General features: G+C 37.5%; 1 protein-coding gene across 1 annotated transcript; it reads left to right on the forward strand.

The window, feature by feature from the left end:
* The first annotated feature begins 2,579 nt into the window (after window positions 1-2,579).
* On the forward strand, window positions 2,580-19,002 carry LOC102053995 (formin-1). The gene is made up of 3 exons (XM_055716509.1): window positions 2,580-2,897; window positions 17,052-17,832; window positions 18,782-19,002. Exons 2-3 carry the CDS (start codon window positions 17,154-17,156, stop codon window positions 18,886-18,888), a joined length of 786 nt encoding a protein of 261 aa, XP_055572484.1. The 5' UTR covers window positions 2,580-2,897; window positions 17,052-17,153; the 3' UTR covers window positions 18,889-19,002.
* The last annotated feature ends 4,856 nt before the right edge of the window (window positions 19,003-23,858 follow it).

Genomic DNA, 23,858 nt, shown 5'->3' on the forward strand with positions numbered 1-23,858 from the left:
CACAAGGGAGATGTAAGGAGCTGCAGGAGGAGGAACTGAAGAATACAGGGTTCTGGGCATATATACTATGCCATAAACACATTCAATTAATGTATCTAAGCAAGTTAGGAAAAAAATAAATCATTTTGGGTTCAAAACTGGCCATGTGAGTAGACAATGCAATGTTGAATTATGGATGTGAATTTATTGAGAATTCAAAGTATTAATTTTAAGTTGAAAATATGAAATCTTATATCCCTGTTATGCTGAAGTGTCAGCTCTGATATGCAATATTAAGACAAGAAAATAAACATATTAAAAGAAGGAAACATCTGTTCAGGGATGAGATTTTGCTGCAGGCATGAAAAAAAGGGAAAATGGAGCTGGCTTATACGGAATGGCTTTTTGCTTTTTAGATCTTCAGGTTCAGACTAGTAACAAGTGCTTTGGCAGAAAGCTGCAAGAAGTTTCCTACTCTCCTTTTTGCATCATACAGTTCATGTTTTCCTCAGGTACTTCTAGGAGATTACCCATAAATCTTTATGAACATTTTTCTGACGATAGTATAGAAAAATATTCATCCTTTGAGACAAGAGCACAAAGAACCATAAACATTCAGTTGGCCAGCCTGTATCCTTATTGTTAGCCATTAAAGCTTAGTTTTTACCTTGTTTTCCAAGCAACAAAGTCCGTCAGTACCTTTCCAATTCAGACATTGCTTCTGAGTACATTTTTGTTAAAGTGTTTCAAATAAAGGAGCTGTCTGAACAGGAGGTTGTTACTCATTCCTTTGTTTCATGAAGGTCTTCACTTGTATGAGCCTTCCACACTCAACTGAACTGAGATTAAAACAAGTGATAATCATACTAGTTCCACTTAACAGCCTGAGTTATTCACTGGAATTAAACAGTTTATAAAAGCTCCTGAAAGTTTTAAGCAACAACTATCGTTGTTTACCATCCACAAAGTCACAGATTAAGAAATTAAATGGTAGCTGAAAGTAAGGATTGTTTCATCTAAAGCAGGGTCAGTTTGCATACTAGATGGAGTGAATTGCTTTCAACACTAATTAGTGTATCAATTTAGCAAATATATGACTTCGAACCTTTAATGTTCCCTTAAAAACTGAATGGTTTCAAGTTCCTTTCTGAATACATTCCTACATGAGCTCTTACCACTTGCTTCATACAAATCTATACTACTGTTCTATATAGGGTAAATGAAGCAGAAGGCAGGTTGCATTTATCCTATGACAAGATGAAAAGCTGATTACGCAGATGAGTGCAGATGAAGTGGAAACCTCTTGGAGATTAGGTTTTACTCTCTGTGTGCCCTACATTGCAGCCTGACATAATCATTTCATGTTGGTTGCTTTCTGAGAACTCCATATAAACCGTGGGCTTGCAAAAAGGGAAGTTACTAACAAAGTAATTGTTAATCTTTGAAAATACCAAACATCAGAAGAGAAAGCCTTACTTTCAGCCAGGGTTTTTTCCATTCCCTAGTCTGCACACATTGTTTTAATATGCAGAGTATGAGCTAGTATTTATGTATAGGAGTTGATGGGTTGATGGTCATAAAATTTCAGGTAAAAAGGAGAAAACTCAGTTTGTTAAGAATTCAAAAGGAAACGATGCTGTGAGTGGCCTAAAGTGATGGGAATTTGACAGTCCCTAGTGTTTCAAACAGAGGTGGATGTTTTCTGTTTAAGATCACATTTGTTTATGAAAAATCTGCAGAGTGAGCTAATATTTAATAAATGTACCACATATTAATGAAGCTCAGCAGAACCAAATGTGACATTTCAGAAGGCTGTATGTTACAGCGAGTAAAAGTGTTTCATTGCAATGTTTCAATATTGAGAAGGGTCTTAAAAACCGGTGGGATTCAGAAGACTATTTCTTTCTCCCAATTGTGCCTGTACCTAGAAATATTTTAACCTTAACTGTTACTTCGGAATTGCCTCTATTCTTTTCACCTAAGTACGTAGTTCCAAAGGCCTTTTCCTTCCCTTACGGTGGTGCCTTGCAGAATGGAGTACTTTCAGTGCAGAGTAGCAGGAAGATTACTTGCAGAACGAAGTTCAGACCGAAAAATCAGGTCCTTTTCTTGTTCCACCTAATTTCCATCCCTTGAAGTAGCTAGGTATTTTATGAGGCAGCTTAGGAACCAGCTTGTGTTGTGATTTACCTCTTCACGCAGCGTTAGGAGCAAAGGGTGGGATTCCTTGTCCTCTAAGGTTGCAGTTTGGAGCTGCTCAAGGGCCGTACTGCAATTACTGCGGTAAGCGGTAGCTACACGATTGGCAGCGATGCCCTCCCAGGAGGAGAAGGGATGTGATGGATTATGCAAAGACAGTTTATGACAAAAAGCAGCGGGCTGACGCCTCGATGCGTTAGCTCCCCGGGATCCCCCACTCGCTGGAGAATCGGCTTCCCGATACGCCGGCCGGCAGGAACAAACGGCGCAGCGACAGCTCTTCCAGAGAGCCCGAAAGCACTCGGGCGCCCTTCCGGCGAGCGACGGGGACAGCCCCCGGCACGCCCGCAGCCCGCCGCGGCCGCAGACCCCGCCGCCCGCTCCCCCGCGCCCCCCCGCAGCCTGCCTGGATGCCGGGCGGCCGCGCGCCCGCCTCCGCGCGGAAGCCGCGCTGCCCGCGGATTGGTCACTTGCCCTGTCCGTCCGCTCGTGTCGCCTCCCCCGCCGGGAGGGCCCGGTGAGGCGCGCGCGGCCGGGGGCTCCCACGCCGGGCACGGTCCGTGAGGCGAGGGCGGGCGGCGGGGAGGCGGCACCGGCGGTCACCCGGGGGCGGCGGCGGCCGGGAATAGCGCGGGGCAGCCGCAGCCGCCGAGCAGCGCGTCCTCCTGCACTTGGAGCGGCAGCGGGAGCAGCTGAACGCAGGGTCCGCGTCTCGCAAGGTAATAACCAGCCTCCGCTCGCTCGCCCACCGCGCTGCCCGTCCGCTCCGCTCCGCTCCCTGCCCCGGCTCCGGGCGCCATCGAGTGGATTAAAAAACCAAAACCACGAAGTCAGGGCTGCAGAGAAGAGGTCTGTTTAGTCCGCCTTAACATCTTGTCTGCTCTTCGCCGTCTATTTATAAACAGCTTCTGCGGGGTCACAGAAGCCGGGATCTCTTGGTTTCGCTCGCAGTCGGAAGCCAGCCCGTAGCTTCCCTCCTTCCCCCCTTCGTGTCAGCGCTGCTGGTGTGAGCTGTGCCTGCTTTGCCGCCCCCCGCCCCAGAGTTACCCTTAAACTGTATGCGCTTTTTGCGATGCATGGGCATGGTCCGGTGAAGCGGGGAATGCAGGTTGCTAGCGTTCCGTCGCGTCTGATGGATGCAGGTATCGTCATGCACGCAGGAGGGCTGATGAGCGGAAAACACGTGATTAGTATTTACAGCGTGCAGACAATGTTTCTCTATATTGTAAAGCTTATGGGAAAACACGATTAATATTTACAGCGTTCAGACAGTCTGTTTCTCTTATATTGTACAGCTTACGGCTGTCACCATTGCAGATTAGGCTACTGGACTGTTACCCTGAATTAGAACGTATTTGTATGATGACATTTGTCAGTACCTTCTACGTGTAGGAAAAGGACACATACTAACATTCTGAAGAAAGCCTTCTTGCATAGTTTCCTTTCTTCAGCTGCAGTATTAAATCACATGATGATGCAACTGACAGAGAGTTGGTCTGCGAACGAGTGTATGCTTAGTCCTTCCAGCTGTCCCACTGTCTTGTCTTGTGATATTTGTTTTCCCAGCGATGTCACAGGAATCATGATGGGTCCTTGCTTTCTTCGGGCTTTACAGAAAATTAATACTAAAAAATTGCTGATGTATTATAGAGAAGCTTTGATTACATTCCCAGTTTTAGTTATTTCCATCCATCCTTTGAATTGTTCATGATGGTATAATGATCATTTTACTTGTAGAAATGTCTAGTGCTAGTGTTATTATTAAACCATTATGTACACATTTGTAAAGATAGTTATACCGCTATATCAGTAGTAATCCTGGAAGTTCATGAAAATTACTTACACATAATGTTCTGAAACTTTCACCTTTCAGGTAGCTTGGCCTGTGCTTGCAGGTGAATTGGCTTGTTTCGGTAAGCTTCAGCAGAAACAATTCAGCCACTTTGGATTAAATGGAGAGTGGACAAGAGAAAGAAGAAATGCTTTTTGTGTTACTAAAAAAAGAAACTGTCAACTCATAACGTCATTAGCTTAATTTGAAGGACTGTTGACAGAATGTCTAGGGATAGAGAGATGGAGTTTGGTATGAAATCAAACCATCTTGTGAAGTGTCTTTTTAACAATGGAAATTAGTTTTGACTTGAGTGCAACCTGTCTCATTAAAAGTCAAGTGCCATGAGCATGCATGTTCACTTGGGGTTTTTCACAGATGTATGTGTAAGGTGTAGAACTACATGGGCATAGGTGACTTAATCATATAGCAAGTAGTGAACAAGAGGTGAATGTTTCCCAAATATTTCCCAGCTCGTTAGCATAAGACTGAAGTAGAGGCATGGGTAAAAGTATATTATTTCTGTAGAGGATTTCTTACATAGGCAGGTATTTCCAAACTATTTGCAATTTTTTCTTTCACTTTCTGTTTTCAGCTTTTCATATCTGTAGAGTGTACAGTTCCATCTATCAATCCTTGTTCACTTAAAATAAACTTAATACTTTTCAAAGAAGAAAATAATGTGTTACTATAAGATGATGACAAATTGGATAAAATCTCACTCTGAGAAAGCTTAGCAACTAGAAACCAAAGACCTTTTCCTTTTGTGGAAGCTAGGCCAGTATCAAATAGAAAATTGAGAAATGGCTGTTCTTCAAAATAAATGCCAGGGTAATGAATATCAACTTTATATTGACGTTAGTCAGGATATAAAAATACGGTGAAGAGCCAGTTCTCTCTGGGATACAAAGAACTGCTGGGGGGTTTGTGTGTTTTTTTGTTTGGTTGTTTTTTTAGCTAGGAAAAGACTAATATCCCACCTTGGCAGAAAAAAAGAGATATTTTTTCTGCTTTGTTTAAGAAAAACTCTTGACACTTTGTCTGTGTAAAGAAGCATGTAATCTTAGCCCTTTACAATATCAATTAGCAAGGTGACGCTTTATGAAGGTTTGATGCCGCTTTAACTTGCGCACATAGGATGTTTGAAAGTGGAACCAAAAGTCAAAAGAAGCCTTTGTAAATGACCCAAAATGATTCTTCCAGAGAGTGGTCAAGAGTAGGAAAATGAAAGCAAGAGCAGTCATAGAGGTCTTCATTAAGGCTGTAGGGTGGAACAGCTTTCTGCTCTTTACTATAATATTTAAAAACCAGATGAGAAAAAAATTTCCATGTGCCTCTGTCTTGCTGTTTTCAAAAATTAGTTTGCATCCCTTTCTCCACCCAGTCTTCCTGGCATCTGAGAACATTTGTCAGCTTTTAATTTTGCTTTAGCTATTTTGGCAGGAAATAAATTCTTCACCTATCTTTGATCTCATATGACTTTTAAAATATGTAATCTGAATGTATATTCCATTAGATTTCAGGTATCCTTAAGAGCACCAAAAAGGCAGGAATCATGTCCATCATGGAGTGATCAAATAGATAGAACTCAGTGGAATCTGAACCTTAACTGAGTATAAATTGTTTCTACTGTTTTGGCATGTTTTATGTATTGATACATTATTCCTTTACACCCAACCCCTCCTTTTATTATTTATAATTATATCTCACTGCTGCCATTGGTAGTTGTGACCATCCAGGTTTATTTGCAGATACTTGGAGATAGTAGGAGTGTAGACTGCATTAGTATTTCAATGACCAAGCACAGCAACTTGGTGCTTGTGATTTTTGTTTTTTTTCGATCTGATTGTGTGCCTAATGATCTGTTTAATTCAACCTTCCTCTGTGACAGTAGAGCCTGTACAGCCTAGACCTGCCTGCAACAGGCAATCTGAGGGAGGTATTTTTCTTTTTGCCATGATCATTTAAAGCCTTATGCAATTTCATAACATCTTTCAAGATTAATGTTTGTGATTGTGCTTCCCTATAAGTGCTGCCAGAGTAGAGATACAGTATGTATAGGAAGTCTTGGCACTTCTGCCTGAGAACAGGGAAAAAAAGCACACAAAATGTGCTGCATGAATTCTTATCCAAGTCATGCAGTTACTGCTGTTTCTTCCCTTTCCATGGAAGGTTGAACCTCACTAACGTAATCATTAGTTTGGACATTCGGTTTGATTTCAAATGCAGTTCTATGTGGTGATAATGGAGGGCTTAGTCTCTTCAAAAGAGCATATATATTTTGTTGAGTTGGGCCCTTAGAAAATTACATAAGACCTGTAAATTCTTAATAACGAGTTGCTTCTGTGTCCATTTAAAGAGCCATTAAATCTTATAAATTATTTTAAATGGTATTTCTGAAATCTTGAAGTAAAATCAGTATTTATCATGTCAAGATTTAAGTTGACTTTTTTTCTCAAAACCGTTCTTTTTATTCTGCAGTACTTTAAGCTTAATACACTAAAATACTGTGTCTTCATGTTTTAATCTTCTTGCTTTTTTTACTCTGAGGGTTGTCTGGTTGCTAAAAAGTTAAAATCCCCTTGGAGGATCTATGCAACCTGTTTAATCTTAAAACAATTTGAGTTTTATAAATATTTTTAAATACTATTATTGGTAGAAGTGTATCTGCCTGTTGGCAGACTTGCTCAATTTCATAAAAATTCCATGTATGATCTTCCACGATAGGGCACAGACCAAGAAAATCACAGTAACATATAAGCAATTAACCATTTTCAAGGCTTTTTTTAATGTTAACTGATTTGCACTTAGGACAGATAAAACAAACTAAATGATGTGTATATAAAAGCTGATACTTAATATACTTATTCGTTTAACAGGCCTTTGGAAAACCTGTAATCTCTCCTCTCAGATGGATAGCAATTGGGTTTATAAATTGTAGTCGTATGTCAAAACCATTTAGCGATGCATTAAATGCTGCTAGCGAGAAAGTTGCACTGAAGAAAACAAATGCAACCATAGTTCTCTGCTTTAACACTTACTTCTTTGAAGTGTTAACGTGATCATCACAAGTCATTAAATCCCATTTCATCCAGTACAACCAAGGTTTTCAAAACTTGGATGATACATACAATTTTTGAAGCAACCCAAAATTCCTTAAGGGTAAAGTAATTCCAAGTTCACTGAAGTTTGGGAAGGGGAGGAAGTTAAAAAACTTTCTGAGTTTATTCTCAAAGTTTGCTTAATTTTTTAAAATATTTTAAAATATGTTTGTTTGCTAACTTGTCAAATACATTATTTCAGAAATTCTTCTTGATTCCTAAGAACTTAATAAGGGACAGCTTCTTTGACCTTTCATTGCAGAAGGATATACTCAAAGCTTGCTGAATTTTATGGAGGGGTTCTTCTAGTTATAAAATGTTGTTATAGGAAGGTTTTTTAGTTGCTCCTCATTATTTTTTTAAATTTCATTTCTGTTCTGTCTTCACTACTGAAGCTTCCTTAGCATTTACGCTTCCATTTGCAGTTGTTCCAAACTTTTTGCTCTTGGAATTACTTTCCTTGTTCATGAAGTAGCTGAAAGATTTGCTGTAACATGGCCTTTTAGTTTTCTTCTCCTTTGCTTTCCTTAAACACTGTATTGGGTTTAAAGTTTAGAATACATGGGTATGCCAGATGTGTCTCTGACAGTGATGTTTGGTGAAAGACCATTGATCTGAAAGGCTGTGTACTAAATGCTTCATTTAAATATCATCATGAGACTATGGACGTGCAATAATTAAATAAATAAAATCTGATGTCTTACTTTAATGAAACTAAAGATGCTAAACTATACAAAATAGAATAAGAGGCAGCTCTTGCCTGAAGAGTTTGCTGTCCAGATAAGCGAAATTAAATCTTTTAGACAAAGATTAAGAAGAAGACAATTCTTTTATTTAAAATATATTTAATTCACATTGGTTTTCTTTATCCTGTACTTGCTGACAGAAGTAGAAACAAGCTACTGTGTATCCTGTAAAACTTACCTGTTGATAAAGTATTAAATAAAAATGTTCTATGAGGGATTACTTATCTAGGTTAAATCTGGGAAAAAGTCATGTGTGCAGTTTATGACCCAAGTCTAACATATACAGGTATGATATTGAAAGTTTATATTATTTTGTTCATTATCAATGCAATTTTTTTTTGTTTTACTTTTCCTGATGATATAGTATGTTTCTGTAGAAATATGTAAAGATTACATTTTAGACATCTGAATAGAGGTCTGTACAAGCTGTTTTGGTCTAATGTAGCGCTTTTTTTTTTGTTTACTACTTGAAAAATCAGCTGATTATTTAGTAGTACAGCTTTTCATTAAGACCCCTTTATCCTGCGGCAAAAGATCTTTCTTCTTGCCTGTAATTAATTTTTACATCACTATGAGTTCAGCTGAGCATTAGCCACATGCCCCTGTACATATATCCAGGAACAATTTTCAATTTTAAGATTTAATTGTGAGTATTCATCTTAGGTATAGAAAGTTTTAGGGGAGGGTTATTTGTTTGAATAAGATATATATTACATTAATGCATAATTAATAAAGCACAGAATACAGTGTAATGCTGTTGTTGAGGAGTAAACCCTGTCTTTATTTTTAAGATAGATGAAATCATTCTAACATTCATTTTAATTTCCAGATTTGGCAAAATACTCTTTTCTTACCAGCAAGGAGAGTTGGAGGTGTTGTTTGCGTGTTTGTATATATCTTTTAAATCCCTTTGAACCATAACAGTTTGTGTGTGTATCCTCTAGATACTGTGAAAGCGTAAGTCGAGTTGCTACCTTAGCCCTTCAGAATTTTGGATAGACATACTCAACGGATTTTCACTTTCCTTATGTGTTAAGAAGTGAAGAAAATGTGTTCTGGTGTATGGTGAAGATGTCTTTGGTCTTCGTTGAGGAAGGCAGAAATAAACTGCTGTTGCTGGGTTGTACTGGCAGACCTAGGCCAGGAGGGCAGTGTCATTCTCTGAGGTACTGTAATATCTATTAGCTCCAAGGGTTTCCTTTAGGAGAAATCTGAGGGTCAGTGTCAGTGCTTGAAACGAAGTCTGGCTGGTGTTTCATTTATCATAGAAAATGGAACTTCTTGTTTCATCTGTCATAGAAAATAAACTTGTTTTTCTGATACTCAATTTAAAAAATCAGCAAGACTGATTACTACCATCTATACTGAAGTTGTTCAGCCATTTTTCATTACAAGAATCCCTTTTCAGTTATATTTTGTGATGCTCATTATCTCAGCTGCAGTTCCTCATGCCAAATATTGCCTCCTGAAATGTTTTTCCTTAGGAAAATCTCAGTAAAACAGTAAGGCAGTTGTTTCTCACAAGAAATGACAAATATGATTCTGATCATGTTATAATCTGTTAAACCCATTTAATATCTTTAAATTCTATGAGTTGCTGTTGCCATCACTTAGAAAAAACTCCCTTATTTATAAGGCTATAAATCTTGTGAATGACATTTTGCTTCAAATCCTATATGCTGATTATATTTTTAACTGGAGTGCAATGGTTTTAGTGATACTTTCCTTGCAGTTTGCCTCTTCCGCAGACAGAAAACTCTGTTCCAGTCCAAAAAAACTGGAAGCAAGATGATGGACTCATCTGTTCTCTTGTTTTTTTCCCCTGCTGAGTGCCCAGGAGCAAGATGGAGATGTAAATACCTGGCTGAAGTGCAGAGGGATTTTGTTTGTTTATTTAAATGCTTACTTCTTGAAATATTCTTTTTCAAACAGACTGTTACTGTGTTAAGAATGGCTTCTTCAGGATGTGTATACAGATTGCCTTAGGTCTTCCTCTCATTTAATGTCTGCTACTTTACTAGTTATTGCATTAAAGACTTTTTATGGTTATAATATCCATTACAAAATTTTTTATTAGCAGACTCTTGGAACAGTAAAATGGAAAAGTTTGTGTTGGAAATTCCATTTAGTAACTTGTTCCTAATTAGTCACCTTTCTCAAACAGATTTTGGACAGATATGTCCTGTGGTGTGGTTGAACTCTGCCAACAGATTCAGTAGTAATAAGGATCTGTTGTGTGTTATCTTTTTTCTGTTTTTAACTTGCTAACCTTAGAAAAAACAACATATTGCTTTGCTAAATTGAAGTAGGCTACAAAAGGATGAGAACTTTCATGTCAGTTTCTTTTGAGGGGGAGAAAAAAAATCCACTTGTACAAAATAATTTGTGTATTTCCAAATTATGGCAGATTACATTCAGAAAATACTGGAGGTAGAAGAAACGAACATATTACTTGCTATCTGTTTCCATTAGCATCTGCCTGTGCTTACAGTGCACTCTCTTTTAATTTTGCTTAGTCATAATACTGTTTCCTTCTCCAAGAATCAACTCATACGCTAAGCTCTTTAAAAGCAGAATTATTTGTCTTCCTTGAATCACTAGTAGTTCCATGCAGCTATTTCCTTTTTTTTGTACTCCAAGTTCAAAACTAGATCTGACAGGAAATTATTTTCTTTTGAAAGTTATGAAAGAAATGATACATTAGATTTCTTGCTCAACCTGAAGTATAATGATAAAACTTACCTGGATATTTTAAAATAGAAGTTTTAATTGTTACATGCTCTTTCTTTCCCCTTCTGTTTTTACTGTAAAAGACAGGAGTGTAATACAGGATTTTTATTTTTTATTTCTTTAGTTACTTATTTTCCATCTTTTCCATCTGTATAATTCTTTTCTAGTGTTGAAAAATCCGGTGGCAAAAACATAATTCAGTGAAATTCTGTAAAACTTTTAAGTTGGGATTATTTGGAACAATTAGAATGTAGAAACAGCTTGGAGAACTTTTTATCTATATTTAAGGAGTATATTTTAAATATTGGTTTTTAATTTATAGCAGATAGTTGATTTTAGATAAAGATTGCAATACAAAATATCAGGAGAAACATTTTTACAGGAAGCATAGTGCTGGAAACATCTTTTTCTTATTTAGGATCATGTATCTGCTATAAAATGGAAGCAACTAACACGGGGGCATGTCAGCATTTTTATTGAAGGAATACTATGGACAGCTGAGCTGTTGCATAAGCCATCATTATTAAGAAATGCACTGAAGAGAAACAATCAGTTTCAAAGTTATCATTGACATTATATACATCTGTTCTGAAGTCTTTGATAAGGGTCTCTAAAGATACCCTTAGAATGTTCATTAACCTTTAAGTTATCTTTTTAACATTTTTTCTGCTTTTATAATAGCAATTTAAAAAAAATCCCTGTTCCTTGGTTGAAAGGCTTATATAGGTTCTCCTCACCATGTGGCTTTTGGAAAAGGATCACTGATGATTTAGTGCAGGTGGGTGGAACTAGTTGGAACTAGAACTACATGGTTGTAATAGGCAAAAACATAATTTAGGTCTGGTATTTACTTAGATAAATTGTATTGGAGGTCACTTGGCTCAAATTGTAGGAGCAAAAATCTGAATAAAGGGACTTTCTTGGTAAAAATGAAAATATTTGTCAGGAATTGTGATGTTTTATAATGAAGAAGGTCACTGTTGTAAAAATATTTGTATCCTTTCAGAAACTAAACTATTATGAAGTCAGTAATTTCCATATAATTCTTGTTTTGCAATCTAGGGGGTTTTTAACAATTTTTAAAACCAAGTGGTGTGAGCAATATACGGGGTTTGTGTTTCCCAACCTGACTAGTTAAATGTAATATAAATTTTAAGTATAAATGGTAAGCATTAGTTCTGAACTCCAAAGTATCATCATTGCTTTTTCCCATTTTTTGTGCACTGTAAAGGTAATACACTTCCTTACAACTATTTCAAATAGGACAGTGGTCTAGAAAGGACCAGGAACAAGTACGGGGCGGTTTGGCTTCTGAGAATGTATTTGTTTCTAGTGAGGCATCATCATATTTTTCAGTCTATCCAGAAACTCTTAAGAACAATTTTGATTAACTTTATATGCCATGGGTAGATTACCTTTTTGTTAAAGTTATGGTTTTGGATTTCCAGTCATTTAGATTTCCTTATCTTCAGATGACCAAGATAGTGTATTCTGAGAGCTGGGTTTCAGATTACTTTGTTTCATGGGCTCAGTTCTGTGTTGGATTAATTTGAAGAGAATGACATAGTCAAAGACTGTAAAAGATCCAAGGCATTTTAACATGCTTTCCTAGTTTATTTCCATTTTATTTATCTGTTTGTTTGTATAGTTAACTACATTTTGCATTTGTGCTTTAAAATTGTTCTTGGTTTACAAAGCTCTTTGTTGTGGATTAACTTAATGACTTTCAACCTTATGTTCTGTGTTATCCCTTTGTTGGCAAGACTCTTAACATGCTTTAATACTTCCCTTGTGTCATTGCATGAGATCTGAAATTTAATAAAGCAGTTCTCTGTCTGGCATAGGCTTTGTTTCTTATTCCTTGACAACTCTTTGCTAGTGGAGTTCAGTACTCGTGAAGTTGAGAAGAGTGGTCTTTTAAACTACCATCGGTAGCTATATGCAGTATTGTTCAAGTTATTACACAAATAATTAAATATCCTAATTTTTATTTTTTTTGGTCACAATCCAGTAAAAACAATGGAGACTTATACTTGGAAAGTTCTTATTACAAAATCATTTATATCTAAGTTGCTGCAAGGAGCTGTAATATTTTGTCTTCATAAAGAAGTAATAACTTTTTATCTATCTAGTGATAACATTTGTGTCAGTGAAATGATAGTTTGAAAGAACCTTGGAGGAATGTGAGAGTTTAATCAAGAGAAGAAAATGAGGGAGTTTGTCTCTATCAAACAAGTTGTGCTCCATAAAGAAATATTAATGCAGTTTGTTCTAACTTGTGATGTGGAACCCTCCTCTGTCCACCTTTTTACTACATTTCCTCTACTATGCTTTTTCTGTTTGATGTGTTAATTAGATACATAACACAGCACAAAAAGTTAGCCATAGCTACTCAGGAACAGATTGCCACCTAGTAACAATCAGATATTGGAGAGAGCTGGGAAAGTAAGGAGTTCCAATTCTTTCTTACTCAAAGATCAGGGAAAGGAGGAAGACCATCTGTCATGCTTAGCAGTGAATTATGTGTCCTGCTAAAGAGAAGGAACTGCAGCAATGGAGATGTGGCTTTCTAAGAGTGTATTTTGAAAGGCAAAGTGGATGAATGCGTTCACCCTAGAACTCAAGGGGCACTAAATCTGTGACATTTCTTGTTGTTAAACACAGCAGAGCAAGTTTGCTTCTCAGCTGCCTATTTAACGATCTCAGTTGTTCTTTCCAGTTCTTAGCTGGTTATCTCTGAGTAGCTGTTTTTCTCCTTAAAGTACTATTTCTCACAACATGAATCCCAGTGCTCTGCTACTATGCATTTGAAAGCTGCATGGGAGAAACAGCAATGATGCTGAAGATGGCTTTCATTGCTCCACACTATACATTATGTAGTTAAAATTTTCAGTTGTCTTGGATTAATGTGCATTTTGCTTAAGCTGTAAACTTTGCCTGAGTGTGGCTTTAATTTACAAAAAAATTCACTTCTCGTGGTAAACTTTGAAATGGAAGTAGGATTATAAACCGATTGCAAAGTGAACAGAAAAGTTGGGGAGCTAGCGTTGTAATTAAGTTTGAAAGTCCTTAATCAGTTTTCTTCCTTAACATGATTCTCCTGATAGTTTCTTGTAATATTTCTGCTTATAGAGCAGGGAGTTCAAGTCTTTGTTTTCTGATGGAAGATTATAAAATAAAGGCTGAATAAGATACTGAAGGCACTGAAGAGAAAAATGTTTTCTTAGTAGAGAATGTATCTATTAATAGAAAAAAGCTTCAAAATACCACTAAACATTGCAGCAGTGCATTGGTATCACATTATATTTTAAATCAATGAAAACTTTGACACAGACTATTTTATTGGCCTAATAGTAACAAAGTGTCCTTTCTGCTATTGCTGTTATTATTATTACTGATTTTCTCTAAAATTCACTTTTAATATGATTTAATTTTGAGGTATGTGTAAATTTTTTCATCATAAGGAATGGGGTTCATTCTTTTTACGGTGATTATACATTTTAACGTGTCAATATGTGTGCACCAAACCCAGTGTTTAGTTTGGTGTAACTAAGAAGAGATCTACTAGGATGTAGCCTTTAAAACAGGCCTAAGTTGGCATAACAAAGTGTTGTCAAAGATGGTAGATTAAAAAAAATTAGTATCTTCAGTAGATTTATTTGTTTCTAACTCAAAAAGACCTTTTAGTTGCGATATGATTTAAGATAGAGCTGTAGATCTCGTTCCAGTAATGTAATGCTTCAGATTAGATGAGGGAAGCTGCTTGTATTTGGGAGGGGCATATAGTTCAGCAAATGTGTGGCAGAGCCAAGGGCTCGCTCACTAGTTCTCTCCTTTACACATATATTTGTTTGTCAAAAAAAACAGTATATATGCGTGTTTCCATGTACTCTTCAGAACTGAGCTGTTGCACCTGATGATACCATAGATGTCATCTGAGGATATTAAATTTGATCATTTTGTCTGGGTCTATAACTACTGGGTTTATAGTTTCCGTGATGCTGTTTCCTTGTAGTCACTTGATCATATTTCCATGAGAAAATGCCATGCCAGTTGAGGTGAAACAGAGGAAAACGTGAAATAATTTGGACTAATTTAACACTGTGGGTTTTTTCCTAGGTAAGACCATGAAATACACATAATACAGATTGTCTTATTCTGTGTATTAAAAAACAATTCCCTTTCTTCCTATTGCTCCTTTCCTTTTATTATTTTCTAAATCACATGGATTGACAAATACTTTGATGTGATGCATCCTCTTCCTTAAGTCAATACTAAGCACAGATTTGGTCTCCTTGGGATATCCACTCTCATTTAGCTAGGTTTTTCCCTGTTAGATATTCTTTCTTCTTCCTAGTTTAACAGCTGTATGTTGCCAGTGGACTAAAACATAGACTGTGCCATTCATTTGAGTGCCTAGTAACTCCCATGAAATTCTGCTCCTCAGTGATGTTTTCCTGTAAGTAAAAACTGACTCAGCATGCATTAGCTGGGACTGCTGAGTATTTGTTTATGGAAATGTCCACAAGTTAACTAGCTCATATTGGATGGAGCTAACAACAGTAGGTTACTTGAGGGTCAATTTGGTGCTATGGGTAAGCAAATTGCTACCGTAACTGGTGTTCCTCACTACTTGGGTGAAGAGTGACGAGATTTAAGACTGCTCCTGTGATGAAAAAGTGTTCTTTGATGGTTATTACTTTGTATGGAGAACCACTGTTGGTTGCATCTGCCAGTGACACACCCTGTGGCCGGGCAATCACTCAGTTCTACACTAGAAAAGCAGCAGGCGTGCACAGCTGGAGACAAGGAAGTCTAGAAGTGAGGCTGCTCTTTTTGGCAGTCCTCAGCCTTGTCCGTATTTCCAACTCCAGACTCAGACAATGAGTTAAAATAAGAATACAGGAAGAAACAGCATGGCATAATTTTCTGAGAAACTCTTATAGGTCTGTGAAACGACACGTCTTCAATGCTGACTAAAGGTTTTGCATGTTTCCTACCCCTTCCTATACTTGTATGGGATTCTGAATGATGGCACATAACTATTGACAGCTGATGAGCAGAATTAACAAGCTGATCTGGCTCTGATGGAAGACAGTTTTTACCATTAGTCACTCTCCTTGGGAATCTCTCCTCTGTCTTCGAGGTTTATGTGTGCATATAAAGTTTTGCTGGCATGAAAAGTGATACAGCTTAAAGTAAATGGAAAGTTTGAAACTATTTAAAGAACATTACAGGCATATGCAATGCTTTAACAAAATGCGCATCAAAATCACTGCAAAAAGCCTACTTGCTGTTATGATAGGATGTTTGGGGTAAATGCTGCTTGCTTCTTAGAGTTAGGATTGCCTAATTACTTATGATAAGTTATTGGCATCATTTTATATCTGACTCCCTGTATAATAAAACCTGATACAGTACTTGTGTATTGAAAAAATATGTAAAACTGCAATGTGTAACATAGTAATGTGACAGCTTCCTTTTAATTGTAGTTGACTGAGGCTAAGTTTGACTATTTTGGAATAATGGAAAGTTCTACTGTATTTATGCTTTGAAAGTTGAAAACAGAAATTTTTGCTTTTTTTAAGAAAGAGAAGCTTTGGAGCAGGTGCTTTCCTGCTTTGCTTGCTGCTGAGCAAAATTAGGTCTTTCCCTGATGCTTATGCATTTCCTAGTGACTGCAGACTTCAAATGTGGAGTTCCTTTTGGATAAAAAGCCAATTTAGTGCTCAAATGAAGTATGCTAACTTTTATCATGATGTATCAAAAGAATGTAAATATATCCAATCTGTAGCAGGAAAATAAAATGTGACGCAAAGAAAAGGAAATAACAAAGGTCAATAAACCTGTCTGTAGTAGTATGATTACACTATTGCATGTTGAATAAAAATAGATCTATACACTGTCTATATGCTAGCCAAGTAAACAGAACCTTTTTTTTTTTTTTCCTTGCAAGTTTTCTTGATGTCATGGTGGTTTCAGAAATAAATATGAGAAGAAAATGCTCAGCCTTTTTTATTTTTTAAATGTTTTCTTAGTAAAAAAAGCAGCGAGAGCTAATTACATTGTGATGGTGTTAAGTTGCTGGTTGTGCTGAGTAAAAAGGCGTCATACATGCTCGAATGGTTCTTTTGACTAAATGTTCAACATTAAGTTAACTTTTAACAGAGAGATGGCAACAAGTTTCAGCATTAAAAAGTAAATTCTGTTTGAAATGGCTGTTTTAGTGAACATTTTGTGACCTTATGGAACAGCATTGATTGAGGTCCCTGGAGACAGAGGGATGATGTATGAGAGAAGGATTATGTCTTCAACTATGTCATCTTTTTGTGTCAGATTTTTCAAGGTAAAAGATTTGTATCAGAAAATACTGAGGGAAGATTGAGCTTCAGCAGGCTTGTTATTTGTCATATTAAATTTGCCATAATCAAGTTTGACAGGCTTCTCTCTGTTCTTTTCCAACAGACAATATTATTGTTGAAGATTAGTCAGATGCCTTCCGTCCATTCTCTGCCTCACATGCTATGTCATGCAAGCTTTGAAACACTTAGCACATAATTTAAATGAATGACTAATTTGGCAAGCATAATGGAAGGCACGCATACTGTCCTTCAATTGCACAAACCCATAATGGAGCTTTGTTACATCAGCTTCTATCATCCAGAGGGAAAAGTCAGAGGATTTACATACAAGGGCTGTGTAACTCTGGATAGAACCAGTAAACGTTTCTGTAGCTGCTACCAAGTAAGGGAGAGAATGGAGATGGAGCTGAGAGAACAGCCATATGAAAACTTTGGAGATATTATTTTCAAGCAAACTACCACAAAAGACATTCTCATTGAACTGTACAAACTAACTGCTGAAAAGGAAAAACTGTTATCCAGTTTTCTGAGGTCACATCATATTCTGGGCCTTAACACAGGACATCAGGAAGGAAAGCGACAGGATGTTTCTGGAGTCTTGAAAATTAAAGGTGATGATTACTCCAGTTTTACACATCAGCAGGAGTTCTTTCAGGATTCCCCGAAGAGAGACAATTTGAATCATAAAAAAATGAGGAAATACAGAAGGAAAGAGAGCTTTGAGGAGTTTAGACACCGGAAAGGGGGAAAAAAGATACATGAACATCTTTCTTTACTGAGTGTGCAAGATAAGCAACTGGAAAATAAGATGCTGCTCCCCACAAGATTTCCTACCAGGAGTTTTCTCAGCTCTTTTTCTGTCTCCAGTTGGCTAACAGTAAAAGGTAAGAATGATTTACCAGTAGACAATAGTGTACAACCAGAAAGGTGGATAGAAGAGGGGTATTTTCTTGAGAGCAACAAAGCTGTGAAACTGGATGCTGACTTAAAAAGTGGTAGCTCAAAAGACAATGACATGATCACAGTTGAACTAGTAGATAGTGGTGAATGCCTTTCTGAAGTTACAAAGGTACAACAGAGTATCACTTCGGTAAAGTCATCTCAGGACAGTCTATCTAACAAACCTGAGACATTAAGTAAGTCTGCAGCTGCTAAAAACTTGAAAAATGGCAAGTATACTGGGCCGGTATGCAAGGAGAAACCAGGAGTCACAGTTGTTCCTGAGGTACAGGATTCAGAAGCTTGTATTAAAAAAGTTGCCACCCCCCCTGCAGAGTATTTACCTGATTTTCACAGAGATAAAGAAACCGTTTCTCCTGTTCTTACAACAATACATAATGAATTTATTTCAAGAACTGATGTACGCTCTGTAGATGAAGCTGCTGCAGACTCTAAAACCACTGTGCTGCAGGAAAAGGAGCAAGACGGCTCTGGTTTGCAGTACAAAGCAGAGAGAGTGCACATTACTGATGAGTCATGCAACCTTGTGGGAGCAGTCAATAAAGCTCTTCTGAAAGTTATACAGAGTGACAGTTTAGATGAAGCTGCAGAATGGAAGAGACTGCAACAAATTGCAAGAGTAGACAGAAACCTGCCAGGCTCAGTACATGAGAAAAGAACCACGGTATCCCGAGGAAGCAGCAAGCATTTATTTTTGAACCTGCCTGTAAATGAAAGTCCTGATATTTCTCAGACAAATAATAATTCTAAACTGGAAGAGAAAAGGCTGCATTCACCCTCGTTAGTAGCAGTGAGTAATGTTTTTAGTAATTCATATCCGCTATCTAATACACACAAACAAATGTCACCTATTCCTTCTCCGTTATCTTCAAGACTGCCAAGCCCACAGCTGCATCATCGGATTCTCCCATTACCAACACAGAACACCGCGGACGAATCTATGTTCAGTGACTACGGCCGTGGAAGACATGGTGCTATAAACCTCTCTTTCAGTGATTTGGACCCGCAGTTTTATCTGAAGTTTTCCGAACCTGGAGAAATGGGATTTGCCACCAGACAACCAGGCCTACATCAGAATGCAACTGGAGGGCATTTTGAAAAGCGTGCTGTGCAAGAAAAATTAACTACTCAGACACAGCAGAATTTCTGTCCAGGTCAGTCTTATTTCATACATCTTTAAACTAACAGAATTAACCAAACATGAGAGTATTGGAGTGGTTTTTTAATACTAGCCTTTAATAATAAATAGTATGTTTGCTATGAAAGTATTTTTCACTACTTAAGGACTGAGTAAAAAGTTGTTGAATTTTTTAAACAAAAGTTTATAATAAGGTTTCCTTTCAGATGCATTTTTTAATGTTAGCTTATATTCAGTTCTGTTGTTACTGAATGACCTCTTAACCAAAGTTAATTTTTATATAAAATGTAAAAAAGTGTACATGCTTATTTTCCGGCTTTTCCTGTGCTGTGTTCTAGTCTGTCAAAATGTTATGGTAACATTTATTATCTAAAAAGTTCTTTTTAGTTTGTTTGGCTTCATTTATAGAATATTGTCTGGGCAAGCTAATTTACATTGGTTTAAGTGTAGGACTGGTGCTTTGACCGTTTAGCTGCAAGAGGTTGATGTAAATTCTGTAACAACAAAAGGCTTGCTTTTACAAGGATTGCATGCAGGAGTCACGTTACAATGTATTTGAATATAGTGCGTGGGTTACATTTATAAATATATACTGTGAATATAAAAATGCATAAATATATGGCATACTGAATGCTGTCACTGTTAGCTAGAACAACATCATCTATACCTTTCATTTTTTCCTCTATGGAATGGGAAGGCTCAAGGACCTAATTCTACAGTGGTCCAGGTGTGGCTTAGACTGGCCCCTGTGTGTTGTAGGGAGAGCTGACAGTGCAAAGTGACACGATTTCACTATAAAAGGAAAGAGATACTAAATTTCCAGCCTTATCACTTTTCGTGGAAAATAGGATAATGTTCTATAGTCTCAAATTAAAAGGGAAACTAGAAAAAAATATGGAAAAAACATGCTGATGTTTGTATTTCTTAGTATTCACCTAGTCTTGAACATCTTGTGTGATAAATCTTCCCACTTCTACCCCTGCTTCCCTTGAAAATGTGTTTGGGTCCTTCGCCTTACCTTTGGCTGATTTAGCTCACTAAAGTGGAACAAAAAAATATATTTTTTTCTCTCTCTCTCTGTTTTTTTTGGAGCGAGGGTGGATGGGAGGGGTGGCAAAATTGCCTCACAAGGTGGCACAATGAGTAGCTGCCAAACTTGGTACAAGATGAGGTACAAGATTCTGTAATCTAAACCAGGGAGGAAGAGAGGGGCATTAGGAAAGAGGGTTTCCAAAAGGGAAGGTGTGTAGGAGTGTGAAGCCATTACCTTAGAAGGGTGTTGAATATTGTCTACGAGGCTTGCATTTATGCCTGCTACTCCTAGAAGCTGCTTTAGTTCCACTCAAGAATAAATCAGATTTAGACTGTTGTTTGATGAATTGACCAAGATGATGCAAATTCTCATTAGCAGCAAAAAAGATGGGTGCTATGCTCTTGTTCCTTCATTCCTTTCTTGGTTCCTGTTACGCCGTGTTGTCCTACCCCTCTTATTACTTCTTGTACTCATCATACTTTTTGGTGAGCTCGTTTAGCTCACAAAACCAGCAGAAAATTTCACCCCCTTATAAGACTAAAGTGGCACCACCAATCTTTTTCTCCCCACTTAGCATTAGTATTTTTTTAATTGGTTTATCATCTAGGATCATTGGATGTGGAACTATACCTATTGTGCTGCACTCTTGGACTGGTTTTGCCTTTTATAGAGTTAATTTTCTTCATAGTAGCTTCTATGGTGCTATTCACGATGCAAGCGGTGTTAACACACTGGTGCTCTAGCTTGTGCTGAGCAGTGTTTGTACAGCATCAGCCCCTTCTCGTCTTTCTTACTCTCCCCCCCAGTGAATAGACTAGGGGGCGTGCAAAAAATGCCCAAACTAAGTAAAGAGACATTCTCTGCTATAACAAAGCATGCTTTGCAATAAAAGCAGAAAGATGGGGTTTCAGGGGGCTTAGTCATCTTTTGCTTGGGAAATGGCAGGTCTACCCACCAGAGGCAGAGAGTGATTGCTTTTGCATCACTTGTTTTGTTTTTTTCTTTCCTCTTCTGAATATGCTTCGCTTATTAAACAAATTTTATTTGTTCATTTGTTTGTTTCATCTTGACCCCCAGGTTTTTTTTCATTTTTATCTTTTGTCTCCCCCCTGCCTGCCCCACTTTGGGTGTGTGTGTGTGTGCAGGGGTGTGTGTGTGAGTGAGCGAGCAACTGTGTGGTGCTTATCTGCCCACTGGGGTTAATCCACAACAGCTCTGTAAGAGAAAAAACAAAACACATACACACAAATAGCATTGGTTGGCTGAAAATCCTGGCAATTAAGCAGAAACACCTTTGTGCAGAGAACAAAGTACAGACAAAACAAGACCTTAGTTCTTGTTTACAGCTACCTTACAACATTAATACAGATAGAAAATATCACTACAGCTTTCTGAAAAATGTAATATTCTCTGGGGTTTTGTTGTTTGGTTGTTTGTTGGTTTTTTTCATTTTCATGTATGATTGCATGCCAGCATTATTACTGGTGTGTCAGAAAATTTGTAACTTCAAGGAAAATTTTCTTATTCTAGCAGCATATATAACACCAAAGGTATGTCTCTGAATCTGGGATAAGATGACTTTCAATTTTGCTCTGAATCAGGGTGGAATCATTCTTAATGACAGAGCACTGGGAGTACCACTCTTCTGTAAACTGACATGAGTAATAACTGACTGACTGTACTGCAGAGGGACAAATGAGCTATCTCCAAATTTAGGCAACATAAGTGACGTTAAGATTTACTGCTGTAAATCTTCAGTCCTGGTTTGATCCTTGTCAGATTACTCCCATGACCAAAGAGCAAAGTTCAAGACTATTGTTCAGATTTGTCTTTAATGGGGTGCTATTGTGAAATAATTTCTTTCAAATCTAGTCTGTTATTAAATCGTGTAAATATCTGCAAGGAATCCAAGAATTATGGAGACTTTTGATTGACTATTTACCAGTCAGGTTGGTTGAAGGATTTATTTCATGTCAAAAATGAAGGTTTTATGAATGGCTTTTCAAAGTTACATTACTGTCACAGTTCACACTATATACTGCAAAATATCTGGAGCCTTTTATTACCTGTGTAACTTTTTATTTGGAAAATTTCGTTAATGAGTTAAACACTTTCTTAGTTTAAATAATGAATTGGACTTATCGTACAGGTCTACACATAATTTTAATTCTCTTTTCTGATTGTTTTATATTATGAATCTTCACTCTCTTTCTGGATAACTGGAGAATATTCCTTCAGTCAAAACTGAAACATTTAGCTAAGGCAGAGTACCTTTATTTCTGCATTTCCACTTTTTCTGCAAGTTCAGTTTCTTTACAGCAAGGATTTATGGCACAAATCTCATAGTTTCATTACACAAAGTTCTATCTAATTCACCTGAAATAAAAGAAAGTTTTCTGAATCTTCCTGTTGAAGTACAACTGCTGGCCATGGGAACAGGCCACAGCTTTTATCTGTGCAAGTTAATAGTTAACTGGGAAGAATTTATAGTTCAGCGATAATTACTTAGCAATTTTCTCTGTAAGTGGGACTGGGAATTAACATTCCTATATTTGCATGTAATAGTTCCATCTGAATTATCAAGATTCTAAGTAAAAGCTTTAGAATAAATTAAGGCTTTCAAGAAATAAACTGTTCAGCTTCAAGCAGCAAGAACAAAAGTACAAACTAAAATGTCTCATAAAAAGACATTTATAAAATCCTCAGAAACATACTTCCTGCATTTCTGTAGGAAGTTGTTTCTACTCTAACATAAAATACAATATTCTTTTATAGCCCTGGAGAAACCAAGCTTGCTTTTGTAACCATCCTTGATATATCCGATTATCTGTCTCAGGGTAAGATTTTAATATGACCTTTTGGTTCATGACTCTGCTGCTTTCTGAAGTTGTTCACAGTGGTAAGAAAAAAAAAAAAAAAAGGAGGGAGAAAATTTTCAAAGCTGTTTTAATTAATTAGTATGGAATGACACCAATATGCTGTTTTACTAAGTATTATGTGAAAGAGGAGGAAGATTAGTGATATTCTTAGCAGTTATTGAAGTGAATTTGATTCAGAGCAGGAAACAAACCTAAAAATCTCTGGTTATGCTGTAGCCTCTATGACTTAGGTCAAGTCAGCCAAGACATCACATTATTCCAGGACAGTGCCTGGTGACTGTGCTTTGAGTCAGGATGAGACTGAGATGGGTCATTCACCATGATCTGTAACACCTTCTGGTTTATATGTTAGTGCTGATGTGGAGAAAGAATAAAGCGCTGGCAAGGGGGAATGGCGAAAGCAAGAAACAGAACAAATGAGATGAACGGTGTTACCCTCCCTCCACCCCCCCAGCCCCCCACTCCTCAATGAATATTGCTCCTTTTTTGATGTTTAGTAGTTATGAAATAAGAGTATATGCAACAAACACAGGAATCCAAAGTTAGTAGGACTAGGGAAAATGAAACTAACGCGGGATAAAATTGAATGATGAAGGTTTGTGCCAGGTGAAGTGGCTGAGCCTATAGCACTGAAATGGACAGGTCCATTCTCTCATTATCTTCCCCGCTCCCAGCAAAGGCCTCCTCTCTCACCATCCCTCTCCTTCTTTGGAACATCTTTGGTGTTTTTCTTGCTTTTTGGTAATTTGTGTCAGATCACTAAGCAAGTTGAAAACTGAGCCAGCAAGGAGAGAAGCTTTTGCTGGTTTAGTGAGCTGAGCTGTTCACTAGTGGTCTGATGAAAACCAAAGCTAGGGTGAGGGAGGACATGAAAGTGTACTGCTGGGGGGCAGGAAGGAC

This window comes from Falco cherrug, chromosome 7 (genome assembly GCF_023634085.1).
Source record: "Falco cherrug isolate bFalChe1 chromosome 7, bFalChe1.pri, whole genome shotgun sequence".
NCBI lineage: Eukaryota > Metazoa > Chordata > Aves > Falconiformes > Falconidae > Falco > Falco cherrug.